The 25,201-nt window shown below is 38.0% G+C and overlaps 1 protein-coding gene across 1 annotated transcript in view; it reads left to right on the forward strand.

Moving 5' to 3' along the window:
* The window catches only part of LOC122801653 (mucin-16-like), a 221,402-nt gene extending 196,806 nt beyond the window's left edge, over positions 1-24,596 (forward strand). Inside the window, exon 11 of the mRNA XM_044071132.1 lies at positions 22,065-24,596. Coding sequence (XP_043927067.1) covers positions 22,065-22,273 — 209 coding nt within the window. The 3' untranslated portion in view covers positions 22,274-24,596. The remainder of the gene's footprint in view (positions 1-22,064) is intronic.
* The last annotated feature ends 605 nt before the right edge of the window (positions 24,597-25,201 follow it).

A 25,201-nucleotide genomic window follows, 5' to 3' on the forward strand; every position in this document is an offset into this window, starting at 1 on the left:
GCTGGGGAAACTGTGGAGGTAGCCAAGGAAGATTCGGCTAAAGCACTCCTCATAGCCCTGAAGGCGGGACCACCAGAATCCTGGGAGGGTCCCCCCTCCGTGGCCATGACAGTGGACGGTAGTCCCGCCGCCGATGCACCAAGAGGGAGACTTGGGACCGAAAGCATCAATCCCGAAGCCTCCCCCCAGGGCCGAAGGAAGAAGTCCGTGCACTGAACTCCGACCCAAGAGCCGGAGTCGGAGCAAGGGTCGGGCCTGACCCTAACACCTCCACTGGTTCCACCAGCACCTGCTCCAATGGTGCCGAAGCTGTTGGAGGAGGAAGTACAGTAGGGGAGTGGACCATCGGCTCTGAAGCCAAATGGGCTGGAGCCAAAACCATCTTTTGGAACACCGGAGACTGGAAGAGTCGAAGGAGCACCCTGTCGATGTCTGAATCAGACATCTTGGATGATCTCGAGGATACCGATCGGGCCCGAAACGATTTCTCCATCGGCTCCGAAGGGCTCGGGGACCGGCTCCGAAAAGACTCAACAACTATCGGCTCCGAGGAAACCTTCAAGGAAATTTCCCTCGGTGCTGATAAGGACTTCGGCTCCGAGGGGGAAGAGTCTGAGCCGATGACCATTATCGGCTCCAAAATCAGTGGAGCCGATGAGGGTGACCCGCCTCTTGATGCCCCAGACCTCGGCTCCGAAACCAGAGGGGTCGAGGCTGGAGGCATCGAGGCAGACCGTTCCGACCTCGGCTCCGAAGTCCGTGGAGCCGATGGAGAAGTCTGCTTAGTTTTCTTAGCGGTCGGTTCCGACTGACTGGTCGGAGCCGACGCTTTCCTCTTTTTGGAAGGAGACGGAGAGGAAGATAAAGCCTCCTCGAAGGAAGGCTTGATTAATCCTGTGAGGATTAATTTGTTTTTCCTCTCATGGAGGACTCTGGAGGAAAACGCATGGCATACACTGCACGATTCTTGCAGATGTTTTGCACCTAGACAATAGGCATACGAGGTGGTCGTCCGTTATGGACATTTTGAAACCACACCTCGTGCACTTTTTAAACCCGGAGGGTTTATGCTCTTTAGACATAATGAGACCAAAAAAGACAACCACAAGTAAACAGCAAAGGGTTGACGCACAAGAACCACAATATATATATATATCACTAGTTTAAATATTTAACACTATCCAAAGAATTTTTTTTTTTTTTTTTTTTTTTTAAACACAAGATCGAAAGAGAAAGGGAGAAAAAGAGGGTCAAGACCCTCTAACTTAAATGGGTACTTGACCCACACACAACTACTAAGGTAGCAGTAATCACAGGGGAAGGCCCCTCTAACTTAAACGGGAACCATCTCTGACAGGAAAAAACACGAAAAATTAAACCAATTTTCTCAAAAAGCACTCGTACACAAAGAATAGCCGTTAAAACAGCTTTTGGTTTTAAATGAAGCAAATACTGACAGGAAAAAAGCCTAATAAAAGTACTTAGCCCAGCCAATGTTGAGACCACGTCCAAGCTCTGTAAGCGGCAAATGAGATCTGGGGGATTAGTGGTGGTGCATCCTGGGATAAAGATAGCTCAGCCAATTAGAGGCCTCACTCTATAGCATAAGCGTGCCGAGTCGGAGCGAGGGATCGGCTCCGAACCCATCAGTCAGAATGTAGGCGAGATAGGATCACATAACATTTACAGTTTTCACATTTAAACATTCCTGGTAGTCTGGATGTTACTGGAACATGTCTCTCCAGTACATTCTTTAAATTCCTTCCTTTTTTGAAAACCACATGTGGCCTATACTCCAAACAGTCGAGGACAGTTTGGTTAGTTCTAAAAAAACCCCAGTTCTTATTGATCAACTTTACTATAGTACTACTTTGACTGTTAAATGTAGTCACAAAACTAAATTTAAAGTCCTTTTCTTGGTCAGTCACATCCTCTGTGTTAGAGGTAATTTGCCTGTCCACTCCAAGATTGTTACTCAATGATACGTGATCAGCACATAAAATAGGTTTGAACCAATCAATACTTCTTTTGTAAGTGACTTCCTCTATTAGTGTGTCTACAAGTGACTCTGGATATCCACGATGCTGGAACATCTGTTTCAAAAACTGACATTCGCTATGGAAGTCTGAGTCCAAGCTGGAAATACGTGATGCTCTCACTAGCTGCCCTTTGACCACAGATCTTTTTTGGTGGAAAGGGTGGCAGCTAGTGAAATGGAGAAATGTATTAGAGTAACTAGCTTTTCTGTAAATTTGCTGTGAAAGAGCAATCTGACCTGTTCTTATTTAACTGAATATCTAAATATGAAATAGATTCAGTCTGAAATGTATATGTGAATTGTAAAAAACCTGTTGACACATTGAAGCTCTCAACCAATTCAGATGCACTTTCTGCATCACCTTTAAACAGGATGAAAATGTCGTCCAAAAAGCGGGTATAATAAGCAATCGGAGCAGGTGTTAAGCTAGCTGAAATCACCTGGTTGAACTCCCATTGAACCATAACCAAGTTTGCAACACTCGCTCCGCAAGGTGATCCCATTGCTAAACCCACTTTCTGGAGAAAAAATGTGTCATTAAAGATAAAGAAGTTATTGGACAAGATTAGGTCCAACAGTTCCATGACCAAGGAAATGTCACTTCTTGGTGCATTGTGTCTCATCATGACTTGGGCCACCCACTCAGTACTGATGTCGTGAGGAATGCATGTATACAAGTCCTTAACGTCGATAGTCAGAAAGTTATACTCACTATCGAACATGATTTCATTAATTTTCGATAAAAAGGACCAAGAATCTTTGCAAATCTGTGGCTCCAAAAGAACATATTTCTTCAACATGGAGTCAACCAGTTTTGCACATGCATAGGTGGGTGACCCACGCCCATCAATGAGTGGTCTCATTGGGGGATTTTCCACATTTTTGTGGATTTTAGGGATCCCAAAAAGTGTTGGATATTTGGGAAATAACTGGTGTAGTTGAAAATTTCTTGATCAATTCGCCCTTCAATAAATAGTTCATACAAGCAAGATTTTATCAGACTGTATGCCTTATTTACTTCTGTTCTTGAACTTACTATATATGTATTGGTGTCTAGTAGGGATGACATACGGGCCACATAGTCAGCTTTGTCAAAGATCACCAATCCCCCACCTTTATCCGGTTTACAGACCCTGATGTTTTGTGATTGAATGAATTTAATGGAATCTTCCTCGTCCATGTGTTCTTGATTCTGGCTAGGTTTTTTGTTCTTAAACAAATTCCAAAGATCTAGCTCATTGGCCTGTTCAAATACTTTCACCAATGGATGAAGGGGGGGATTAAAAGTACTGGGGATATGAAAAATATTGTGGACCCTGTTGTCAGGGGCATTCATAAAGAATAAACCCAAATTCAATTTCCTAGTAAACAATTTCAACTCTAAGATGGATTTAGCAATGTCCATATTATGCCAAGGAACATACGTCTGTCCTTTTGCTAAAACATCGACAATGTTAGAGGAAATGAAGCTATCAGAAAAATTATACACTCTAAAGTTATTGTCTTTGTTGAAAATAATAGCAGGATAGGAAGGCTTTGATTCGTTGAGTAGTTCTACACTTTGACCGATAGCTGAAATTGTGTCAGTGAAAAGGGAGGAATCTAAGGTCAATGCTGAGGTCAACTCTTGATGTTGAGTTGACAGTGATGACCCATCACTATCGATAGACCCCAGTGTGTCGTTCATGACCTGGTCATCAATCACCTTGTTGGTCTCATTCCTCTCTGTTGTTGCTTCGGTCTGGCCCCTAAGGTGTTGAACCTCTGAAAATCCTGCTGGTGACTATCGTGATTATTGCTGTTGTTATTGGAACGATTATATTGTTGATTATAATACTGAGGCTTGTTGTTGTGATAATAATTCACCCGTGTGGCATTTTTCAATCTTTCACTTCTACGTACTCCATCTATATCTGGTAAACCAGAATTAGTTGAGTTGACAGGAGTATAGTTATCATACGTGTCTACTAGTTGTCCTGACTGGACAACCTGGTTATTCACTGAATCTAAAGGTGTAGGTGCAACATAGTCACCTGGCCGTTGTAAATCATTCGTAGTCAACTCACTAAAGGAGTAACCTAATTGCCACATCTGTGCTGCTGGTGGAGGTGGATAAGCAGCCCCTTGCTTGTATGAATTACAGTCACGTTGCAATTTCTTTGTTTTATTTGCACTCAGCTTAACCAAATGTTGGTTAATACTGGTAAAAGTCCTACTGTATTCATACTTGTAGCGATCAAATTGTCTATCATGCAGGACTTTAGCATCCACCTCATTAATAAATTTAGCTATATTCTCAGCCATTAGTGAATAATGTTTGAGCATAAGCTCAAGGAGTTCAAATCCTTGCTTATCAAAAAGCTGAATTAAGTCCAAATGAAATGGTGAATTTTTTATGAGCCCAGTTGGATACTGGACTCTACGTAGCCCCTTAGGTATCACTTTATTTTTCAGACACTCTTTAAAATATTCAATTTCAAGCTGTGTTTTTTTGTATTTTAATAGCAAATTGTCAAGTAATTTTAGATTTTCCACAATATTATTAGTAGTGTCATTATTACCTTCTGTTTCGTCCGAAGGTGATGTTCGTGTCACTTGTTCCGACCCAAAAGTAATTTTACGATCCATCCAAGTAGCCAATGTACATGATTTGCCTTCGATGTCCTGGCAAAGTCTTTGATTATTAGGGACATTTAAAACTGGTAACTCTCCGTTTTCTGTAACCGTTGTACTATCCGTTTGTAACTGCATCTGAGCCTGGGAATGAAACAATAAACCCATCCGGTCGTTTACGTTCAATGAAGAGCTTGAGGTTACAGGGCTCGGTGCTGGTCTCTGTGCAGGAGGTGGTGTACTCTCGTCCGATAATTGGCTGGACCCAGAGCGTCCTTGTCTGACAGGAGAAGAGCTAGTTAGCGCTACGAAACCTGAGCGCATAAGATTGCTTTCTTCTTGATTAGAGGATATGGTTGAGCGTGTCTGTACGGCTGCAGCTGTTGTATATTTTGTACTAGAATCCAAACGGTTAGCTAAAAGAGAATGATTTTTATCCAAGCAATCTAACCGTTTGAAAATGACATCCAGTTTGTTTAGCAGCATCGGTAAACAGTCAATGGTAGTGTCTTTTTGACTGTTGTGAGTCATGTCAGGCAAAGTGTTCTTATCGTTGAGAGAAACATTTGGTAATCCATTAGGTACTGCTTCATTCAATGTTGTCAGTTTTTTGGAAGCCATTAAGTCAGACGCCATAAATAACAACTTGAAACTAAAGGCACAAACAAACTGAAAATAACAAATGAATAGACTAGAGGCTTCCACAGACTGACTACGAAGGTTTAATAGGATAAATCCACAAGGTCAAACACGAAAATAAAATCAGGTACTTTAAGTGCTTTTCGTTTGTTCAAAGGAACAAACTTCTTCAGAAGTGAGTTACTACAACAGCTGCAAGCAATATGAACTCAAAAGTCTTGGGAAAATTGTAATTGATTATACCTTTTAAACAAACAGTACATAAAAAACTCTATTTAAATTTAAAATCTAATATGTAAAACATTACTTATGTTAAAAATGTTGTATAACACAAAAATATCAACAATGGTTTAAAACCCACATAATAATACATAAAATATTGGATTTCTTCTGTATTATCTAAGAAGACTTTTCAGTTTGAGTAAGCTAGAAATTAAACATGCTTCATTGAGACCAGGGTGATAGAATGAGTTTAATCTAATCTGCCACAGTAGTTCCATTTCTTCTAGTTTGAAAGAAGCAGGACCCCCCTGGTTGTCAGGAATAAAGTTACTAATGATAGTAAACTTAAATTTGTGGGATGGGTTAATGTGGACATGTTTTGCTAGGGCATTCTCTAACTTATTGTGTGAGATAGCATATTGATGTTCATATATCCTATCTCTAAGCCTACGTTCTGTTTTGCCCATGTAAAATGCAAAACAGTCAATACATTTAGCCAAGTACACTAGAAATTTACTGTTACAATTAAATCTAGACTTCAGTCTGTAAGTATTACCACTGATTGTAAAATGGTTATTACAATCGATGTATTTACAGAAATTACAGTTTTCACATTTAAACATTCCTGGTAGTCTGGATGTTACTGGAACATGTCTCTCCAGTACATTCTTTAAATTCCTTCCTTTTTTGAAAACCACATGTGGCCTATACCCCAAACAGTCAAGGACAGTTTGGTTAGTTCTAAAAAAACCCCAGTTCTTATTGATCAACTTTACTATAGTACTACTTTGACTGTTAAATGTAGTCACAAAACTAAATTTAAAGTCCTTTTCTTGGTCAGTCACATCCTCTGTGTTAGAGGTAATTTGCCTGTCCACTCCAAGATTGTTACTCAATGATACGTGATCAGCACATAAAATAGGTTTGAACCAATCAATACTTCTTTTGTAAGTGACTTCCTCTATTAGTGTGTCTACAAGTGACTCTGGATATCCACGATGCTGGAACATCTGTTTCAAAACTGACATTCGCTATGGAAGTCTGAGTCCAAGCTGGAAATACGTGATGCTCTCACTAGCTGCCCTTTGACCACAGATCTTTTTTGGTGGAAAGGGTGGCAGCTAGTGAAATGGAGAAATGTATTAGAGTAACTAGCTTTTCTGTAAATTTGCTGTGAAAGAGCAATCTGACCTGTTCTTATTTAACTGAATATCTAAATATGAAATAGATTCAGTCTGAAATGTATATGTGAATTGTAAAAAACCTGTTGACACATTGAAGCTCTCAACCAATTCAGATGCACTTTCTGCATCACCTTTAAACAGGATGAAAATGTCGTCCAAAAAGCGGGTATAATAAGCAATCGGAGCAGGTGTTAAGCTAGCTGAAATCACCTGGTTGAACTCCCATTGAGCCATAACCAAGTTTGCAACACTCGCTCCGCAAGGTGATCCCATTGCTAAACCCACTTTCTGGAGAAAAAAGGTGTCATTAAAGATAAAGAAGTTATTGGACAAGATTAGGTCCAACAGTTCCATGACCAAGGAAATGTCACTTCTTGGTGCATTGTGTCTCATCATGACTTGGGCCACCCACTCAGTACTGATGTCGTGAGGAATGCATGTATACAGGCCCTTAACGTCGATAGTCAGAAAGTTATACTCACTATCGAACATGATTTCATTAATTTTCGATAAAAAGGACCATGAATCTTTGCAAATCTGTGGCTCCAAAAGAACATATTTCTTCAACATGGAGTCAACCAGTTTTGCACATGCATAGGTGGGTGACCCACGCCCATCAATGAGTGGTCTCATTGGGGGATTTTCCACATTTTTGTGGATTTTAGGGATCCCAAAAAGTGTTGGATATTTGGGAAATAAACAACTGGTGTAGCTGAAAATTTCTTGATCAATTCGCCCTTCAATAAATAGTTCATACAAGCAAGATTTTATCAGACTGTATGCCTTATTTACTTCTGTTCTTGAACTTACTAAATATGTATTGGTGTCTAGTAGGGATGACATACGGGCCACATAGTCAGCTTTGTCAAAGATCACCAATCCCCCACCTTTATCCGGTTTACAGACCCTGATGTTTTGTGATTGAATGAATTTAATGGAATCTTCCTCGTCCATGTGTTCTTGATTCCTGCTAGGTTTTTTGTTCTTAAACAAATTCCAAAGATCTAGCTCATTGGCCTGTTCAAATACTTTCACCAATGGATGAAGGGGGGGATTAAAAGTACTGGGGATATGAAAATATTGTGGACCCTGTTGTCAGGGGCATTCATAAAGAATAAACCCAAATTCAATTTCCTAGTAAACAATTTCAACTCTAAGATGGATTTAGCAATGTCCATATTATGCCAAGGAACATACGTCTGTCCTTTTGCTAAAACATCGACAATGTTAGAGGAAATGAAGCTATCAGAAAAATTATACACTCTAAAGTCATTGTCTTTGTTGAAAATAATAGCAGGATAGGAAGGCTTTGATTCGTTGAGTAGTTCTACACTTTGACCGATAGCTGAAATTGTGTCAGTGAAAAGGGAGGAATCTAAGGTCAATGCTGAGGTCAACTCTTGATGTTGAGTTGACAGTGATGACCCATCACTATTGACAGACCCCAGTGTGTCGTTCATGACCTGGTCATCAATCACCTTGTTGGTCTCATTCCTCTCTGTTGTTGCTTCGGTCTGGCCCCTAAGGTGTTGAACCTCTGAAAATCCTGCTGGTGACTATCGTGATTATTGCTGTTGTTATTGGAACGATTATATTGTTGATTATAATACTGAGGCTTGTTGTTGTGATAATAATTCACCCGTGTGGCATTTTTCAATCTTTCACTTCTACGTACTCCATCTATATCTGGTAAACCAGAATTAGTTGAGTTGACAGGAGTATAGTTATCATACGTGTCTACTAGTTGTCCTGACTGGACAACCTGGTTATTCACTGAATCTAAAGGTGTAGGTGCAACATAGTCACCTGGCCGTTGTAAATCATTCGTAGTCAACTCACTAAAGGAGTAACCTAATTGCCACATCTGTGCTGCTGGTGGAGGTGGATAAGCAGCCCCTTGCTTGTATGAATTACAGTCACGTTGCAATTTCTTTGTTTTATTTGCACTCAGCTTAACCAAATGTTGGTTAATACTGGTAAAAGTCCTACTGTATTCATACTTGTAGCGATCAAATTGTCTATCATGCAGGACTTTAGCATCCACCTCATTAATAAATTTAGCTATATTCTCAGCCATTAGTGAATAATGTTTGAGCATAAGCTCAAGGAGTTCAAATCCTTGCTTATCAAAAAGCTGAATTAAGTCCAAATGAAATGGTGAATTTTTTATGAGCCCAGTTGGATACTGGACTCTACGTAGCCCCTTAGGTATCACTTTATTTTTCAGACACTCTTTAAAATATTCAATTTCAAGCTGTGTTTTTTTGTATTTTAATAGCAAATTGTCAAGTAATTTTAGATTTTCCACAATATTATTAGTAGTGTCATTATTACCTTCTGTTTCGTCCGAAGGTGATGTTCGTGTCACTTGTTCCGACCCAAAAGTAATTTTACGATCCATCCAAGTAGCCAATGTACATGATTTGCCTTCGATGTCCTGGCAAAGTCTTTGATTATTAGGGACATTTAAAACTGGTAACTCTCCGTTTTCTGTAACCGTTGTACTATCCATTTGTAACTGCATCTGAGCCTGGGAACGAAACAATAAACCCGTCCGGTCGTTTACGTTCAATGAAGAGCTTGAGGTTACAGGGCTCGGTGCTGGTCTCTGTGCAGGAGGTGGTGTACTCTCGTCCGATAATTGGCTGGACCCAGAGCGTCCTTGTCTGACAGGAGAAGAGCTAGTTAGCGCTACGAAACCTGAGCGCATAAGATTGCTTTCTTCTTGATTAGAGGATACGGTTGAGCGTGTCTGTACAGCTGCAGCTGTTGTATATTTTGTACTAGAATCCAAATGGTTAGCTAAAAGAGAATGATTTTTATCCAAGCAATCTAACCGTTTGAAAATGACATCCAGTTTGTTTAGCAGCATCGGTAAACAGTCAATGGTAGTGTCTTTTTGACTGTTGTGAGTCATGTCAGGCAAAGTGTTCTTATCGTTGAGAGAAACATTTGGTAATCCATTAGGTACTGCTTCATTCAATGTTGTCAGTTTTTTGGAAGCCATTAAGTCAGACGCCATAAATAACAACTTGAAACTAAAGGCACAAACAAACTGAAAATAACAAATGAATAGACTAGAGGCTTCCACAGACTGACTACGAAGGTTTAATAGGATAAATCCACAAGGTCAAACACGAAAATAAAATCAGGTACTTTAAGTGCTTTTCGTTTGTTCAAAGGAACAAACTTCTTCAGAAGTGAGTTACTACAACAGCTGCAAGCAATTTGAACTCAAAAAGTGTGGGAAAATTGTAATTGATTATACCTTTTAAACAAACAGTACATAAAAAACTCTATTTAAATTTAAAATCTAATATGTAAAACATTACTTATGTTAAAAATGTTGTATAACACAAAAATATCAACAATGGTTTAAAACCCACATAATAATACATAAAATATTGGATTTCTTCTGTATTATCTAAGAAGACTTTTCAGTTTGAGTAAGCTAGAAATTAAACATGCTTCATTGAGACCAGGGTGATAGAATGAGTTTAATCTAATCTGCCACAGTAGTTCCATTTCTTCTAGTTTGAAAGAAGCAGGACCCCCCTGGTTGTCAGGAATAAAGTTACTAATGATAGTAAACTTAAATTTGTGGGATGGGTTAATGTGGACATGTTTTGCTAGGGCATTCTCTAACTTATTGTGTGAGATAGCATATTGATGTTCATATATCCTATCTCTAAGCCTACGTTCTGTTTTGCCCACGTAAAATGCAAAACAGTCAATACATTTAGCCAAGTACACTAGAAATTTACTGTTACAATTAAATCTAGACTTCAGTCTGTAAGTATTACCACTGATTGTAAAATGGTTATTACAATCGATGTATTTACAGAAATTACAGTTTTCACATTTAAACATTCCTGGTAGTCTGGATGTTACTGGAACATGTCTCTCCAGTACATTCTTTAAATTCCTTCCTTTTTTAAAACCACATGTGGCCTATACCCCAAACAGTCAAGGACAGTTTGGTTAGTTCTAAAAAAACCCCAGTTCTTATTGATCAACTTTACTATAGTACTACTTTGACTGTTAAATGTAGTCACAAAACTAAATTTAAAGTCCTTTTCTTGGTCAGTCACATCCTCTGTGTTAGAGGTAATTTGCCTGTCCACTCCAAGATTGTTACTCAATGATACGTGATCAGCACATAAAATAGGTTTGAACCAATCAATACTTCTTTTGTAAGTGACTTCCTCTATTAGTGTGTCTACAAGTGACTCTGGATATCCACGATGCTGGAACATCTGTTTCAAAAACTGACATTCGCTATGGAAGTCTGAGTCCAAGCTGGAAATACGTGATGCTCTCACTAGCTGCCCTTTGACCACAGATCTTTTTTGGTGGAAAGGGTGGCAGCTAGTGAAATGGAGAAATGTATTAGAGTAACTAGCTTTTCTGTAAATTTGCGCTGTGAAAGAGCAATCTGACCTGTTCTTATTTAACTGAATATCTAAATATGAAATAGATTCAGTCTGAAATGTATATGTGAATTGTAAAAAACCTGTTGACACATTGAAGCTCTCAACCAATTCAGATGCACTTTCTGCATCACCTTTAAACAGGATGAAAATGTCGTCCAAAAAGCGGGTATAATAAGCAATCGGAGCAGGTGTTAAGCTAGCTGAAATCACCTGGTTGAACTCCCATTGAGCCATAACCAAGTTTGCAACACTCACTCCGCAAGGTGATCCCATTGCTAAACCCACTTTCTGGAGAAAAAAGGTGTCATTAAAGATAAAGAAGTTATTGGACAAGATTAGGTCCAACAGTTCCATGACCAAGGAAATGTCACTTCTTGGTGCATTGTGTCTCATCATGACTTGGGCCACCCACTCAGTACTGATGTCCTGAGGAATGCATGTATACAGGTCCTTAACGTCGATAGTCAGAAAGTTATACTCACTATTGAACATGATTTCATTAATTTTCGATAAAAAGGACCACGAATCTTTGCACATTAGGATGTTTCTGATTACAGAAATGACAGATGTGTAAGTAAATTTACCATAACAGTGGACATCCGAATAGATCACTGTTGAAGTAGCCTAAGCTACATGGACCATCCTACCAAAGATCAGACCAGCCAGCCAGCTTCCAGAGCCTTAGAACATCTTATACACACCCCTAGCCACTGTACAGTTTGTGGAGAACAGTATAAAATTAGTGGCAAGGGAGCAAAAACTTCAGTGTTTTCTTGCCTTAGAAGTGGGAGGCTACACTGCTGCCAGATGGGAACAGAAATAATAAAATTCCCGCACTCTGGTATAAACAGCAAAAAAAGAAGGGGCTGGAGAGAGGGTGCATCTACTGCAACAGTGATCTATTCAAACATCTACTGTTATGGAAGCCAAGTTAAACATTAGATGTAACAGTGATCTATTTGAATGTCTACTGTTATGGTAAGCTACATTAATCATTATATGCCACAGTGATCTATTCCAATAGCTACTGTTATGGTAAGCTATGTTAATCTTTAGATGTCACAGTGATCTATTCAAACATTTTCTGTTATGGTAAACCACTTAAACATTAGATCACTGTTGCAGTAGCCTAAACTATATGGGGTAATTAATAGAGTATACAAAGAAATTGAGAAAAAAGAAGGATCAGAGTCTAGGAGCCCTGGAGAATACTCCTAGCAAAGCCTCTTCTGGACCTTGGACATAGACAAGGAATCTAGTTTGCAGCATTTGGTAAATGTGTATACAGATAACCAAGTTGCTGCCTCTAGTATACTTATGAAATTCACCCCTTTCCAAAAACCAAAAAAGTAGCCAGAGTCCTGGTAGAGTGGGCCCTGACTCTGCCTGGAAGTGTCTTGTTATGCTGAAAATAACAAAAAGCAATAGCATAGGACAAATGCTTGAAACTGTATTGACACTGATTGTATATTTTGTGTACCTTCAGGGAAAATAAACAGTTGATCAAAAGTCCTGAAGGTTTTTCTCTTGCCAATGTAGTATCTGAGTTGCCTTTAGACGTCCAGAGTGTGTAAAATTAGACATCCAGAGTGTGTAAAATTCCTTCTCTCTTGTTTTTAAGTTCTGGAAAGAAAAAAGAGAGATGAATAGGCTGGCTGGATGTAATCTATGAAACATCTATGAACCTTATGCATAAAGGAAGGATGCATTCTCAAAGTTATCCTATCCTTGTAAAAAAATTATATAGAAATGACTCACCATATGAGCTTATAGCTCAAGACACATCAAAGTCAAAGCAATGAGTAACACTATTTTCCATAACAAGAACTTCAAATCAGCCTAATGAGCAGGTTCAGTAGGAAACAGTACATTTTTCCAGTACAAATTTAAAATCACATGAAGGAGTCACCTGATTTACAGGTGGACAGATAAGTAAATTCCCCTTAAGAAACCATTTCACCTGAGGTAGGGTAGAAAGGGGGCTCTATGAACAGACAAGCAGACACGGAAAAGGAATAAATATTGATAAAAGAGTAAAAAAGGCTAGGAGATAATAAATCACATACACACACATACAGAAGACCCAAAGGAGTCTGAGCCTTAAAAGGATCCTAGTAATGGTCTTGGCACCAACTGCAAAATATTTTCCACTTACCCATGTATGATTTTTCTAGTAGCAGGTTTTCTTGCCTCCTTTAATATTTGCTGAACAGCCTCAGGGAAATAAATGCCTAAAAATTATTAACATTCTATCATCCAGGCAATAGGATGAATAATCTGAAGGTTGGAGGGTATCAAACAACCCATGTCATGTGTGAGTAAATTCATCCTGTTAAGAAACTTATAGTAATTGTCCATGGCCATTTTGAAAAGAAGGGAGAATCACTGTTGTCTGGGCCAAAAGGGAGTCACCACAATTATCTCAGGGGAGTCCTTCTGATCTTTAAGAGAACCATGGTTATTAGAAGAAAAGGTAGAAAAGCATACAGGAAATTTCCCATTCATGAGGACAGCTTCTTTAACTTTGTTATGGCTGGAGACAAACAGATCAACTTGAGGAGTCTTCAACAGATGGGGCAATTCCCGTCTGTCTTGGCCCTGCTCAGCATGTGTGCTGAAATGTTTTGCACTGACAGAATGTAGGTAGTCTGAATGGATAAATTGTGCTGAATTGCTAGTTCACAGGATACCACAGCTAATCTGCAAAGGTGGTTGAGCCTAGTTCCCATCTGTTTGTTTATGTACCACATCTCTATGATGATGTCTGTGATTACTAGTAGAGGGCCTGGAATACAACAATGTAGGGATTTAAGAGTATGTGTTACAGTCAGCATTTCTTTACATTTGTATGTTTTGATTTGTCTTGCTTATTCTAAAGGCCTTGTCTTTCACCTCATTGAACAGAGATCCCCTTGTAAATTCCAATACATCTGGTTATAGACTAAGTACGGACTGGAAGAGAAATATGGGAACCTTGGATGAGAGAGATAACTGATTAAGCCACCAGACTAACTCCTTTTTCACAAACCCCAACACTAAAATCTTAAGTGAAATGGGGTGCTGGTGTTAAACTGATTTAATGAACCACCATATTTTCCTCATATGAAGTCCATCCAAAGGAATTGTGAGAATAGTAGATGAAATGAAACCTAGAATTCTGTGATATACCCTGTCAGATGCCAAAGTCAGGCAGGAAAATCAGAAATTGCTCATTGAAACACTCCACTTTGTCCTAACAAAAAAGCCAGCATTAAGGGTATGTCCAGTAGACATCTCAGAAATGCTATTGTTTGAGAAGAAATGAGGGAAGATTTGTCTTTACTCAACTGAAAACCCAGGTTGAGAATTTTTTTGCCAAAGTGAATGATTCTTGAAAATATGTAACAGAATCTGCAAAAATAAATCAGCTGTCTAATTTTGGAAAGACAATTTGTAAAAAATAATCTGCTAAAATAAAGCAGCTGTCTATATATGAAAAAATGTGAATGCCCTGCAGCCTGTAATCAGCTATTACAGGAGCCAGGCACTTTGTAAACACTCTTGGAGCTGTCGATATACCAAAAGACAAATCAGAAGAGAAATCCATTGCTTTTTGAAATGCTGCTTGTCTATGCCTTACTGTGAATACATATTCTGTTTCCTGAAAAGGAACCTGAACTAGAAGAAAAGGTGCAATTATATTTTGTAATGGGGGGGGGTTGAAAAATCTGGGTAACTCACCTAAATTAACTTCCCTCCTTAATCAAATGTTTTAAGGATCTCAGCAGATAACAGACCAAATAATACCATTTTATCCAAGTCACACATTCGGAATTTCAGCTTTGACATCCTCTGGTAAATTCGGAAAATGTAAACAAGCAAATTTTCTCATCACTGAAACAGTGTTAGCTGCTCCGGAAATAGCATCAGTAGTATCATAAATACATTTTAGAGAATACTTGGTAACCATAGACAAAGGATATACTAATGAATTCAGAAACGCCTTTGTCTCTGATGAAGGGGGGTCAGCAATTACCTTTGTCATATTGTCAAAGGAAACTAGCAGAAACATAGATGTGAGCCTGATAATTCACTGTTGTGAAAGCAAAGGTGTAAGAAGTATAAACTTTCTTCCCAAACCTATGAAAGGATTTTCTCAACATGTTAGAAAGAATACTGTTAACTGCTTTAAGGAGCTTAGCAGAAGTGAATTTTTGTCAGAGAAATAAATGCAGGATCTGACCTGGGATTAGAAAGAAAGGAGTATGTGGACTGGGGCACCTTCATTCTGGCAGTATCAGAATAAGACAACTCTTCAGGAAGTGGGTTTGAAGAATAACTTTGCTCAGAGTCATATTTTATATTCTGCAGAATGGGAACTTGTTAAACATAGTCTAAGTCTAAATCTGGTCCCTCAGATTGGGGATCAAAATCTGGGAGAGAGGAAAAGGTTTTCATTTATAAATGTGGAGAGGATTTGGCATTTAAAGACTGGAAGCTTTAAATAGATTTTAAGAAAATCCTAGACAATCCTCCTTATTCACTTTAGGAGAAAATAAATGCCTAACCTTATGTTTTCTTTTTTACTGTGAGCCCCCCTCCTGAAAAAAAGCAGCTAGAAGCATGGTCCCTTCCCCAGGAACAAAGCTCCTAATTTCACATAGGAGTCTCACCTAGTCCGTTCCACACTGCTGGCAAGAGTGGTTCTCCTCTACCCCACAAGAGCAGCTGAACAGCCTCAGAGGATGTGCCTGCCTCTGGGTCCTTAGTGGATTTTTAAGGAAAAGCACCAGAAGGACAAAGAGAGAGAAAGTGAGAAGTGGTCTAAGGAAGAATAGATTACCACAGAGCAGTCGTCTATCAGCAGCTGAGGTGAAGGGGAACCCAAAGTCAAGACAGAAGCTTCCCAAATAACTTTCCTCTTCTTGGGAGGGAACAATTGAGTTACCAGGTCCCAGGTCCACGTTCTTGCTGAAAAAAGTCAATGACAAGCAGCTAGTTGAGCTGTGAAGAGTCAGTCTTACCTCCTGACTGACAAGTTAAGTTCTGAAGTAAAATTCTGTAGTGACAACCACTAAACACATTAGCTCCAGTCCCTAACATTACTTGTTGACAAGAAAGTAATGCTTTTCCACAAAAATAATAAAGTATAAGGGAATCCCCACAGGAACTGAAGACCATCTGTCTTCCAGAAAAGTGTCTGACAAGCAGCTAATGAAGACTTGAAGAGTCGGCCTTAACCCCCAATAGTAAAGTTAAGTTCCCAGTTGACATTTTTTAGCAACAGTTGCCAAAGAATCTATTTCCAGTCTGAAATAAACTGCTTTTGATAGAAAAGTAATACTGTACCACACAAAAAATGGTAAAAAATAAGGAAACCCCTAAAGGGTCCCAGTCCCATCTGTTTACTGAAAATGGTGACAGAGAAGCTGGTAGAGGAGCTTATGATAGTCAGTGAAATAACTGATTGGAAAAATAAGTTTTGAGATAAAATGGTTAATGACAACCCATAAAGCCACAAGTCCTAGCCCTTAGCTGTAAGTTTTGACAAAAGATCTGAGATAAAATTCTTAGTGACAACCACTAGAAACACTACTTGTAGCCTCTAGTCAATATAAATGATGGAAAAGAACATGTTTCTGTTAAAAAATGATGAAGTAGAATGCATTCTCCAAAGGTATATTTATCTGCGCAATCTTGGTGTACCACTAGTTGACTGCTGATCTCCCAAAGCCCACATAAAAGATTACACTTAAACAGCAAGAAAGTTCTGAAGTTTTGGCACCCTAGCCAATTACTTTATACTGCTCACTTCAAGCAGTACAGTTGCTAGGACATGTGGAAAGTGCCCTAAAGCTTTGACTGCCTGCTGACTCTTCAAAACTCAGCTACCTGCATGGCAGGATGCCCCAGAGAGATCTAGTGATGAACATCATGTGTTGCATACTATTCAGCAGAAGCTCAGAACAATGTGAGCTGGAGGCACAGCAATATACTAATATTCACAGTGTATACTTATTGCCAAAGAGAAAACAGGCTTAATGCAAAAGGACAGACAATGATAATGGTAATGTTTTTGATGCAGGAGGGGGCCTTACTTCACCTTTAATGGAAATTTTGATAACTAACTTTATTTTTTTTAATTTCCCCAAATCTTTTGGGTTTCTAATGCCATGATGGGAATGGACCCCATTCCTAAGTCAAAGTACGATTAAAGTTCATGAAATTAGTATTGCTTCAATCTATGATTTTAGCCAGAAGTGTTCTTTGCAGCACCAGCACCAGCAGTGTGCCCAGTAATGACTCCTGCAATTCATACTGAGTTACATGTATTGGTTACATATCTAAATGCAATTGTAGATTCTTTTTTATAAGACCAGTTGCTCCTACAACTATTGGAACTGTCTGGATATCTTTATTCCACATTGCTCTCATTACTGCCTGCGAATCCTGATATTTTATGACTTTGTGTCTCTCTGTACACAAGACAATGTAGTCACTGAGGGTGGAGATTTCAATGATCAGTGCTACTTTTGTCTTCTTTTCATGGACAATTCTATCCAGTTTTCTAGCATGTATCTTCCGAACTGTTGATAATGGGTGATCCCATGCTATGTAGACTTCGTTATTTTCTATGATGCTTTGTGACTCATTTTTCCAGTGTTTTTCAGACACTTCAATACCATAATGTTTGCACAATCCCCAGTGCAACAGTCTCACCACATTATTATGCCTTTCCGTATACAGTCCTTCTGCCATTAGTATGTCACAACCAGCAATGAGTTGTGCAACTGTTTCTAAGTCTGTTTTACAAAACCTACATTTGTCTGTTCAATGGACTTTGTAAACCAACATGTACATAGCCCACTATCTTGGCTGCCAATATTAACCTTTCATCTCTTGGTTTGAATTTGCCTCTCCTTAACCATTCCTGCATTCAGTCCTGATCAGCATAAGGTTCTTCCAGAAGTTTTGTATACTCGCAACTATATTGATGCATTTTCCACATTTCTTGCCTTCTCATCTGGTCCTTCACCTTATACCCTTCCTTTTGTTTTTTTGGCACATTCAGTTGCTGCCTTATTTTTATCTACTTCTAATTTGATTTCTATTCCTTCTTGACACCGATATGCTTCTGCTAGACTAAGCAGGGAAGTCATCTTAGATTTATTCTCCTCATGTTTCAAAACATTCACTACGTTTGGGTCTTGTGAGGTCAGCAGGTGTGTATGCAGTACATGTAATCAGTTTCAAGGAGGCCCATACCTCCTTTGGAATGGGGAATATATAATCTTGGTATAAAATGATTTTTATAAATCATTTGGTGAGCATGAAGCATTCTTTATTTTCCTGTCTAACCTATTCTACACATTTTGGGCCCAGTCAATCACTCCAAAACTGTATGTTAGGACAGGAAGAGCATTGGTTTATAGCTTGAATTTTGTTCCTACATGTCAACACTGTTTTCAGGATTAATTTAAGTCATCTAAAGTATTCCTTACTAAGTTTTATTCGCATTTATTCATGTTTTATTGTTGACCCTTCATTAATTCCCAAACATTTATTCGCTCCCTCTTGCTCAAGTTCTTTGATATCACATTCTTGTCCAAAACTGATGTTTTTTTTTTGGTGCTGCAGTTTTCCTGCTTTAAAGGTTGCTTTTGCACATTTATCAAGACCAAATGACATTCTTATATAATCTGAAAAAGTTTTGACAATTCAGTTCCTCATATGATGGGTTATACAGTTTTAAATAATCAACAAAGAGAAAATGAGAAGTCTTTACACTTTGTTGTTTTCTAGGAGCCAAATTATAGCCATGGCTGAAGCTGTTAAGTAGACAGCTTAATGTATTAAGGACAAGACAGAATAGCAGCAGTGACAGAGTCACTGTGAAATACCCCCTTTGAATTATTATCCCTGGAAATTTTATTATGGCTTAATTGCAAAGTGGTCTGTCACAGTTTCATGGTCACTGTAATGTAGTTTGTCAGTGTAGGGTGCATCTTATATATTTTTAGGCACTCTTTTATCCATGAATGTGGGATACTATCAAATGCTTTTTTGTAAAGAGTTTTTTGTAACTTTACTATGTGCTGTCTCTGATTATCTTGAAGTATAAATGGTCTCTGAACAATAAATGCAATTAACATTCCATATACTTAAACACATATCATTCAAATTGTTTAAATATCTTATTCCATATTGCCAGCACTGACTTCTTTTCACAGGAAGCCAAGACTATGACAGCTGTTTCTGTCTCATCTTTTGTTGTGTGACCACCACAATGAGTTACATTATTAACTCAGGTGTTGAGCATGTGTTCTGTTTGCTGTCATAAAGGGGGAAATGGAAAAGTTCTTTTTAAAACATGATATGAATAATAATTATGTAAGACAAGATTGAGTCTACACTGCATTTTTGAATGTAAACATATAACTTAGCATACACATGGGATAGCCTCTCATACTTTTTATTTTATGGGGTTTGTTCCATTTTGCTTGTATTAGTAACCTTCAGTGCCATTGCAGTGACCCATGGACTGAAACCTTTAAGGCCACATGGGTAATAAACCTTCATACATTCTATGGATTGTTAAGCTGTGGTGGTACAGCGGTAGCATTGTTGCCTCACAGCAAGAGGTTCTCCCGTTCAATTCTCGGCTGGAGCACCTTCTGTGTGGAGTCTGCATGTCCTCCTCGCAGTTGAGTGGCGTTCAAAAGACATGCATAGAATGGGCGTGCCTTTGTTGAAGGTTGGGCATCAAGCTGGCACTTTGGCACTGTAAAAATCTACTGCCAATCATTAGCGGACCGGAGTTCCGCTGTGGTGACCCCTAACTGGGAAAAGCCGAAAGAAGAAGAAGTAACCTTCAGTATCCATTTGGGGAGAGGGACTGTATCATTTCTACCCTTCACATCATGTTTCTCCTCAAACCCTCATAAGCTGGTATGTTTTACCCCACTTGTTTATCTTTTGCTCCTCACTTTTTTGGTCAACTATTGTTTATGCAGCCATTATTGAATATTACCATTGTTCCAAGCTATATATATTTATAGATGATATTCCAGAAGAATGGCATCTGCAGAAAAATAAATACACATTTTTTTAGATATAGGATATGTCTAGAAAGCAATCCATCCAGGTATTTTCTTTTTATCACCACAGCTGAAGTAATTCAGAATTTGTCTCATTTTTTGTCTCTTTCTGGCACTCATTATAAATCATTTGTCATATGGATTTGCTGAAATTCTTATACTTTATATACAGTTTTATTGGGTAATACAGAATCTCTGTAGGTGCCAGAGTTAGTTCATTGCCTACTACCATCCAGCTGGTTTCAATGTATAGATGTTGCTTACTTGACTATTTATGAATCATCCACACTATATCTACCATTTAACACAAATAATTGGTGTGGCTCTTTACTAGGCCTACATTTATCCTATTTAATTTTATTTTAATATAATTTTCCCCTCATCTTGAGTGGACCATCAAGCAATTCTTCTGCTGGCTTTGATGTTGTTCAGTCCACTGCCACTCAAAGAGTTCCTGGCATATACATGTGAGCCAACCATATGAGGCCATCATCCAAGCAGCCATGGAGAAGGTTGTGCCCTTTCTCACCTTCATCAATGTGAACAGTAACAGAATTTCCATCTAAGCCCCTAGCCCTGACCCTAGTGGATGACATAGGTGTCAGAATCAACATGGGAGCCTAATATGCCCTCCCCATGTGAGTCAGTGCTCTAACCTCCTCACTGTAGAGGGCTATTGTCGCTGGCTTGGAAAGCCAAGCACACATCATTGATTAACAGCTGTGATTTTTGTCATTTGTAAATCTCTAGCTGCATTGGCAAAGGAGACAATCAAACCACCACTCCTTCCCCTGGGCAACTAAGCCAGCAATATGATTCCTACCTTCCCCTACCCAGGTCTTCCAACACCCAAACCCCTAACAAAAGAAAGGTTAGCTGTGTAACAGTCAAGAGATTATCCCTCTGTCTAATTTTATTTTAATTGGACAAATCCCAGTGAATCAGCAATTACATTATTAGTCAGATCTAGGGATTTCCATCTCTGTAATATAAACCTAGAGTCATTTAGGGTAGACATTTAAACTCGACAACAAGTAAAGTAAGTACTTGGGCATCAGTATTAGAGGAAGGATGTATTATTTCAAGTTCAGCATGGACACTTTCAGGAAATATACAGATTAAACATATAGGCTGATGAAAACTAAATCAGTTTGCTTAAAACTGTGTAAGTTAGTATGATCTTTAAAGACCTTTCTTCTTTGTTGCAGAAAAAGTTTATATTCTGAGAGTGGTGCTTTATATTTAGTTAATGTAGCTGTTGTCTCACCCTAATTTCAGTCATTAGCACACAACCTGCTTTCATCATTGATGTTATATGCTGTCCGGACAGACATGATACGGTTGTTTAAAACTACATACACTCTACTGCTCCCAAAAAGGTTTCTTAAATCTGGAGTGCCTAATCATGCTAAGGCTTTTAAAGTGAATTGCTGACATGGATTAACATTTTGCAGCAGCCAGAAGATGGATGGGTCAAAGAATACAAGTTTTATTATGTAGCTATAGTGCACATTTGATTTCAAATTTTAATAAAAAAAAAATCAACTCCATTTGAATATAATCTGACCTTTACAGGTTTGTTTGGCAGATGCTCTCAGATGCAATTTTATACAGTCTGGCATTATGTATATGTAACTCTGTGATTTCTGGTCTAGATGATACAATGCATTGTAGTCAATATGCTTTTGATAATATTTGTTTAATTCTCAAATACTAGACTATCAGTCTGCAGACTAAAAGAACCCTGGTCATCAGATGTTAGAATCAAACCCTATATCTTGTATCTATAAGGATAAGAACTTAACCATTGTGCTACCCCCTCTGATGATGAATGCTTTGTTTCTTATTTGTTTTTTAGAAATAAGTGCAAGTGCCACATCACCCAAGGGAGACGACCAAAACCCTGCCTGGAGAATTGCCGTGATAGTGCTAGGAGTCTTGTTTGGCGCAGCACTATTAACTATATTAGTGATTCTGGTGATCAGCATTTTGCTTAAGAGGAGGGCTGGAAGCTATACATTTAAGCCAACTGGAGTCATGGGAAATTTTGCCTATCAGTATATATAGAAATAAACCCTGGTATATTTAAAGTGGATCTATTTTTATTTATTTACCTATCTCAGGACATTTTTGAGGCATGAATGTGTCAATGGACCTAATGTGCCATCTGTTTTATTCAAGGCAACAGAACAAACACAGTTTCTATAAAAGCATTTTAAATGCTGATCTTTATTTGTTCGTATTGTGCTGCCTTTGGTCAAGTTTTGCACGACGCTCCCAGTTTACTTGAATTTATCGAAATTGCAACATTAAATGTTGCCTAAAAGGAAGATGACATGTGGATTTATTAGACAATTAAAAGAACTCTAATGAAGACAAATCAGAAAAGCTAAGAGTTAAACATAGAATTTGTCTGCACAATTTTCTCAGGAGCAGTTATGTATCTGCATGTGAGAAGGCAGTGGGCTAAGAGAAGAATTCTTTAAAAAGAACATTTGCCAACACCATTTTCTCATTTCAGAGCTTTTACAAAATCTACTACTAAGGGAATGCACAGCAATAGTAAGTACTTCTCAAGGGAAAGCCCCTACACCCCTCAACCCACCTCACTCCAGGCTGCTGGAACAAAAGACCCAATTACTTTGAAGATGAGTAAACGCAGAGCAAGAACATTTAAAGGAGAGTATGGATAGTAAGCATAACCTCTCACCAGCATTTTCTTTCTATGGTGCCTTGGAAATGTTGTTTCTGAATAATCCAAGACTCATATAAATGCACTCTACAAAACCAAATTAGAAGAGGTGACTTTTGGAAGAATGGTTCCTGGCAAACATTAGCTTCTGAGTTTGTTTGTAGATAATATATATATACAGAAGCCTCAAAAGTGTATCAGCATGTCTATAATCAGGTGGTCTACATGTTGACTGATTATTCAACATATAAACTTTATTGCTTGGGTATTAATTGCACAGTCAAACATCATTAAATCTATGACCAGCAACTTCTTTTTTCAACTTCTTTTGTTGCCTACTAAAACGCCACTATACTTTTAAAAGAAATGCAACAATATTGATTGAAAATGGTTTGTATAATTTTTTTTGTATCTGTATATATGAATACAGGAGGGAGACAAAGGACAAAAAGAAGAAAAAATAAAAGGGATATACAGGCAAATGTGTAACCACAGTAACATCACAGCTTTTACATGAACAGCAAAGTTATTACCTGGTTTTGTGCAATCTGTCATTCAGATTTTCTTTTTAAAGAGACATGTTTACTCTCTTCATTTAAAAATCTGGTAAAGCTGTGTGTATAACTGCCAACTCAGCATTTGCATCTTCTTTGAAGTGTTCATTCCAAGGGAAGATGTTTAAATATAGACATACATTACATCTAATCTATCCTTTTCCATAGTTCTCCTGTAGTTGCATTTCATAGTCTTACTATATGAGGAATGCCAATATCCAGTTACATATGATAAAAAACACTGTTAATGTCATTGCTTCAAGGAAAGGGAGAACAATAAGTTGATTTCTGTGACAAGGAAACAGCTGTTAAATTGAAATTACATTAGCAGCTTAACCTGTTTACAAGTATCGTACAGACTGTCAGAATGGTATTTCTTACCATAGATATGTGTTAAATATTTGACATGAAATTATATATTATTACAATTAAAATGTCTGCTTGCAGAAATTATACCACATTAGAAACACTACATATGTTTAATTTAGCTCAGGCTGGACTGCAATTATTTCAGACAGAGTGAGAGACTGACTGTCAATGTCTTCAAACAATTTTGATGGTCATTTGAAAGAAAAAAGTTGATGATGTCATACAATAATGTTCTTATGACATCTTCCTTGCTATTACTTTTATTGAGTCCATAGCACTGCAGTAGTATAATTTCAGACAACAGCATTCAGAATTAAACTCCATTAAGAAAAATATAACCAACTAAAATCCTAAACCAAACCTTGGAGCGCTTTAAGAAACTGTTTTATACACTAATATGTTAATTCAATAGTGGGGTCATCATTTTCTTCTTGGAACTACTTATGAATGCACTTTTAATTTAACAATGTAAAAATCTAAACATGATAATTGAAATACACTGCTTAAACACAGCTGCTTAACCATTTGCTTTTCACTTTGAATAATTCAATATGCTTGTACACTTACTAACTCGTGAAACACAGGACAAAACAATTTTCAAAGCTGATTAACCTGGTCACAAAAAGATTTCTTCTATCAACATAGATGCAATGAAACTAAACAAAAAAAAAATCAGCTATGAAGGGGAAGCTGTTTTCTTCTATGTTAAAAGAATTTTGCATATAAGCTGTTTGTGTCATATATTGCTACTGACTAATAAATCATTATATATGAATTCTGATATTAGTATGGTATTTTATTGTTTTTATACTGAAATATATTTTCTGATGATGAATAAATTATTGTATTATTTTGGTACTGCTTCTGCAGAAATAAATATATATATGTGTATACATTCCATGTCGAGTGTTTCTTTAAAGTAAAATGTTAAATTTCCCTGATCAAGGATTTTCTATGGATACTGTAAATGCCTTCTATTTTGCAGCAGTTAAAAAGAAGTTTCAACTGAATTTGCATGCTCTTTGGCAGATGCTCCCATCTGATATCAGGCGTACTAATATGGAATCAAATTAGGCATTTGTGAAGACAGGTGAAGGCTGCCAGCCTAGCTAGATAGAATTTTGTAGATAATTCTGTCATTTGTAAATATTAATATAAGCCACAGTCTTAAATGTGAAAAGACTGTATTGGATGTTGAACTGCAAAAAAGTGTAACAACAGTGCACTCTGCTGTAAGAAAGCTGACAAGTCAAGCATTTCATGACTGTCTTTGATCTCAGGGCTCAAAGCCAAGATGTCTGGATGAAGGAATTATAGCTATTGTTTTGAGACCAGAGTTTAATTGCTAGAATGCATGTATAATGTCTGCTATTGCTCTGG

The sequence above is a fragment of the Protopterus annectens genome, chromosome 5.part0, assembly GCF_019279795.1.
Source record: "Protopterus annectens isolate FY-2018-M chromosome 5.part0, PAN1.0, whole genome shotgun sequence".
NCBI classification, from domain to species: domain Eukaryota; kingdom Metazoa; phylum Chordata; order Ceratodontiformes; family Protopteridae; genus Protopterus; species Protopterus annectens.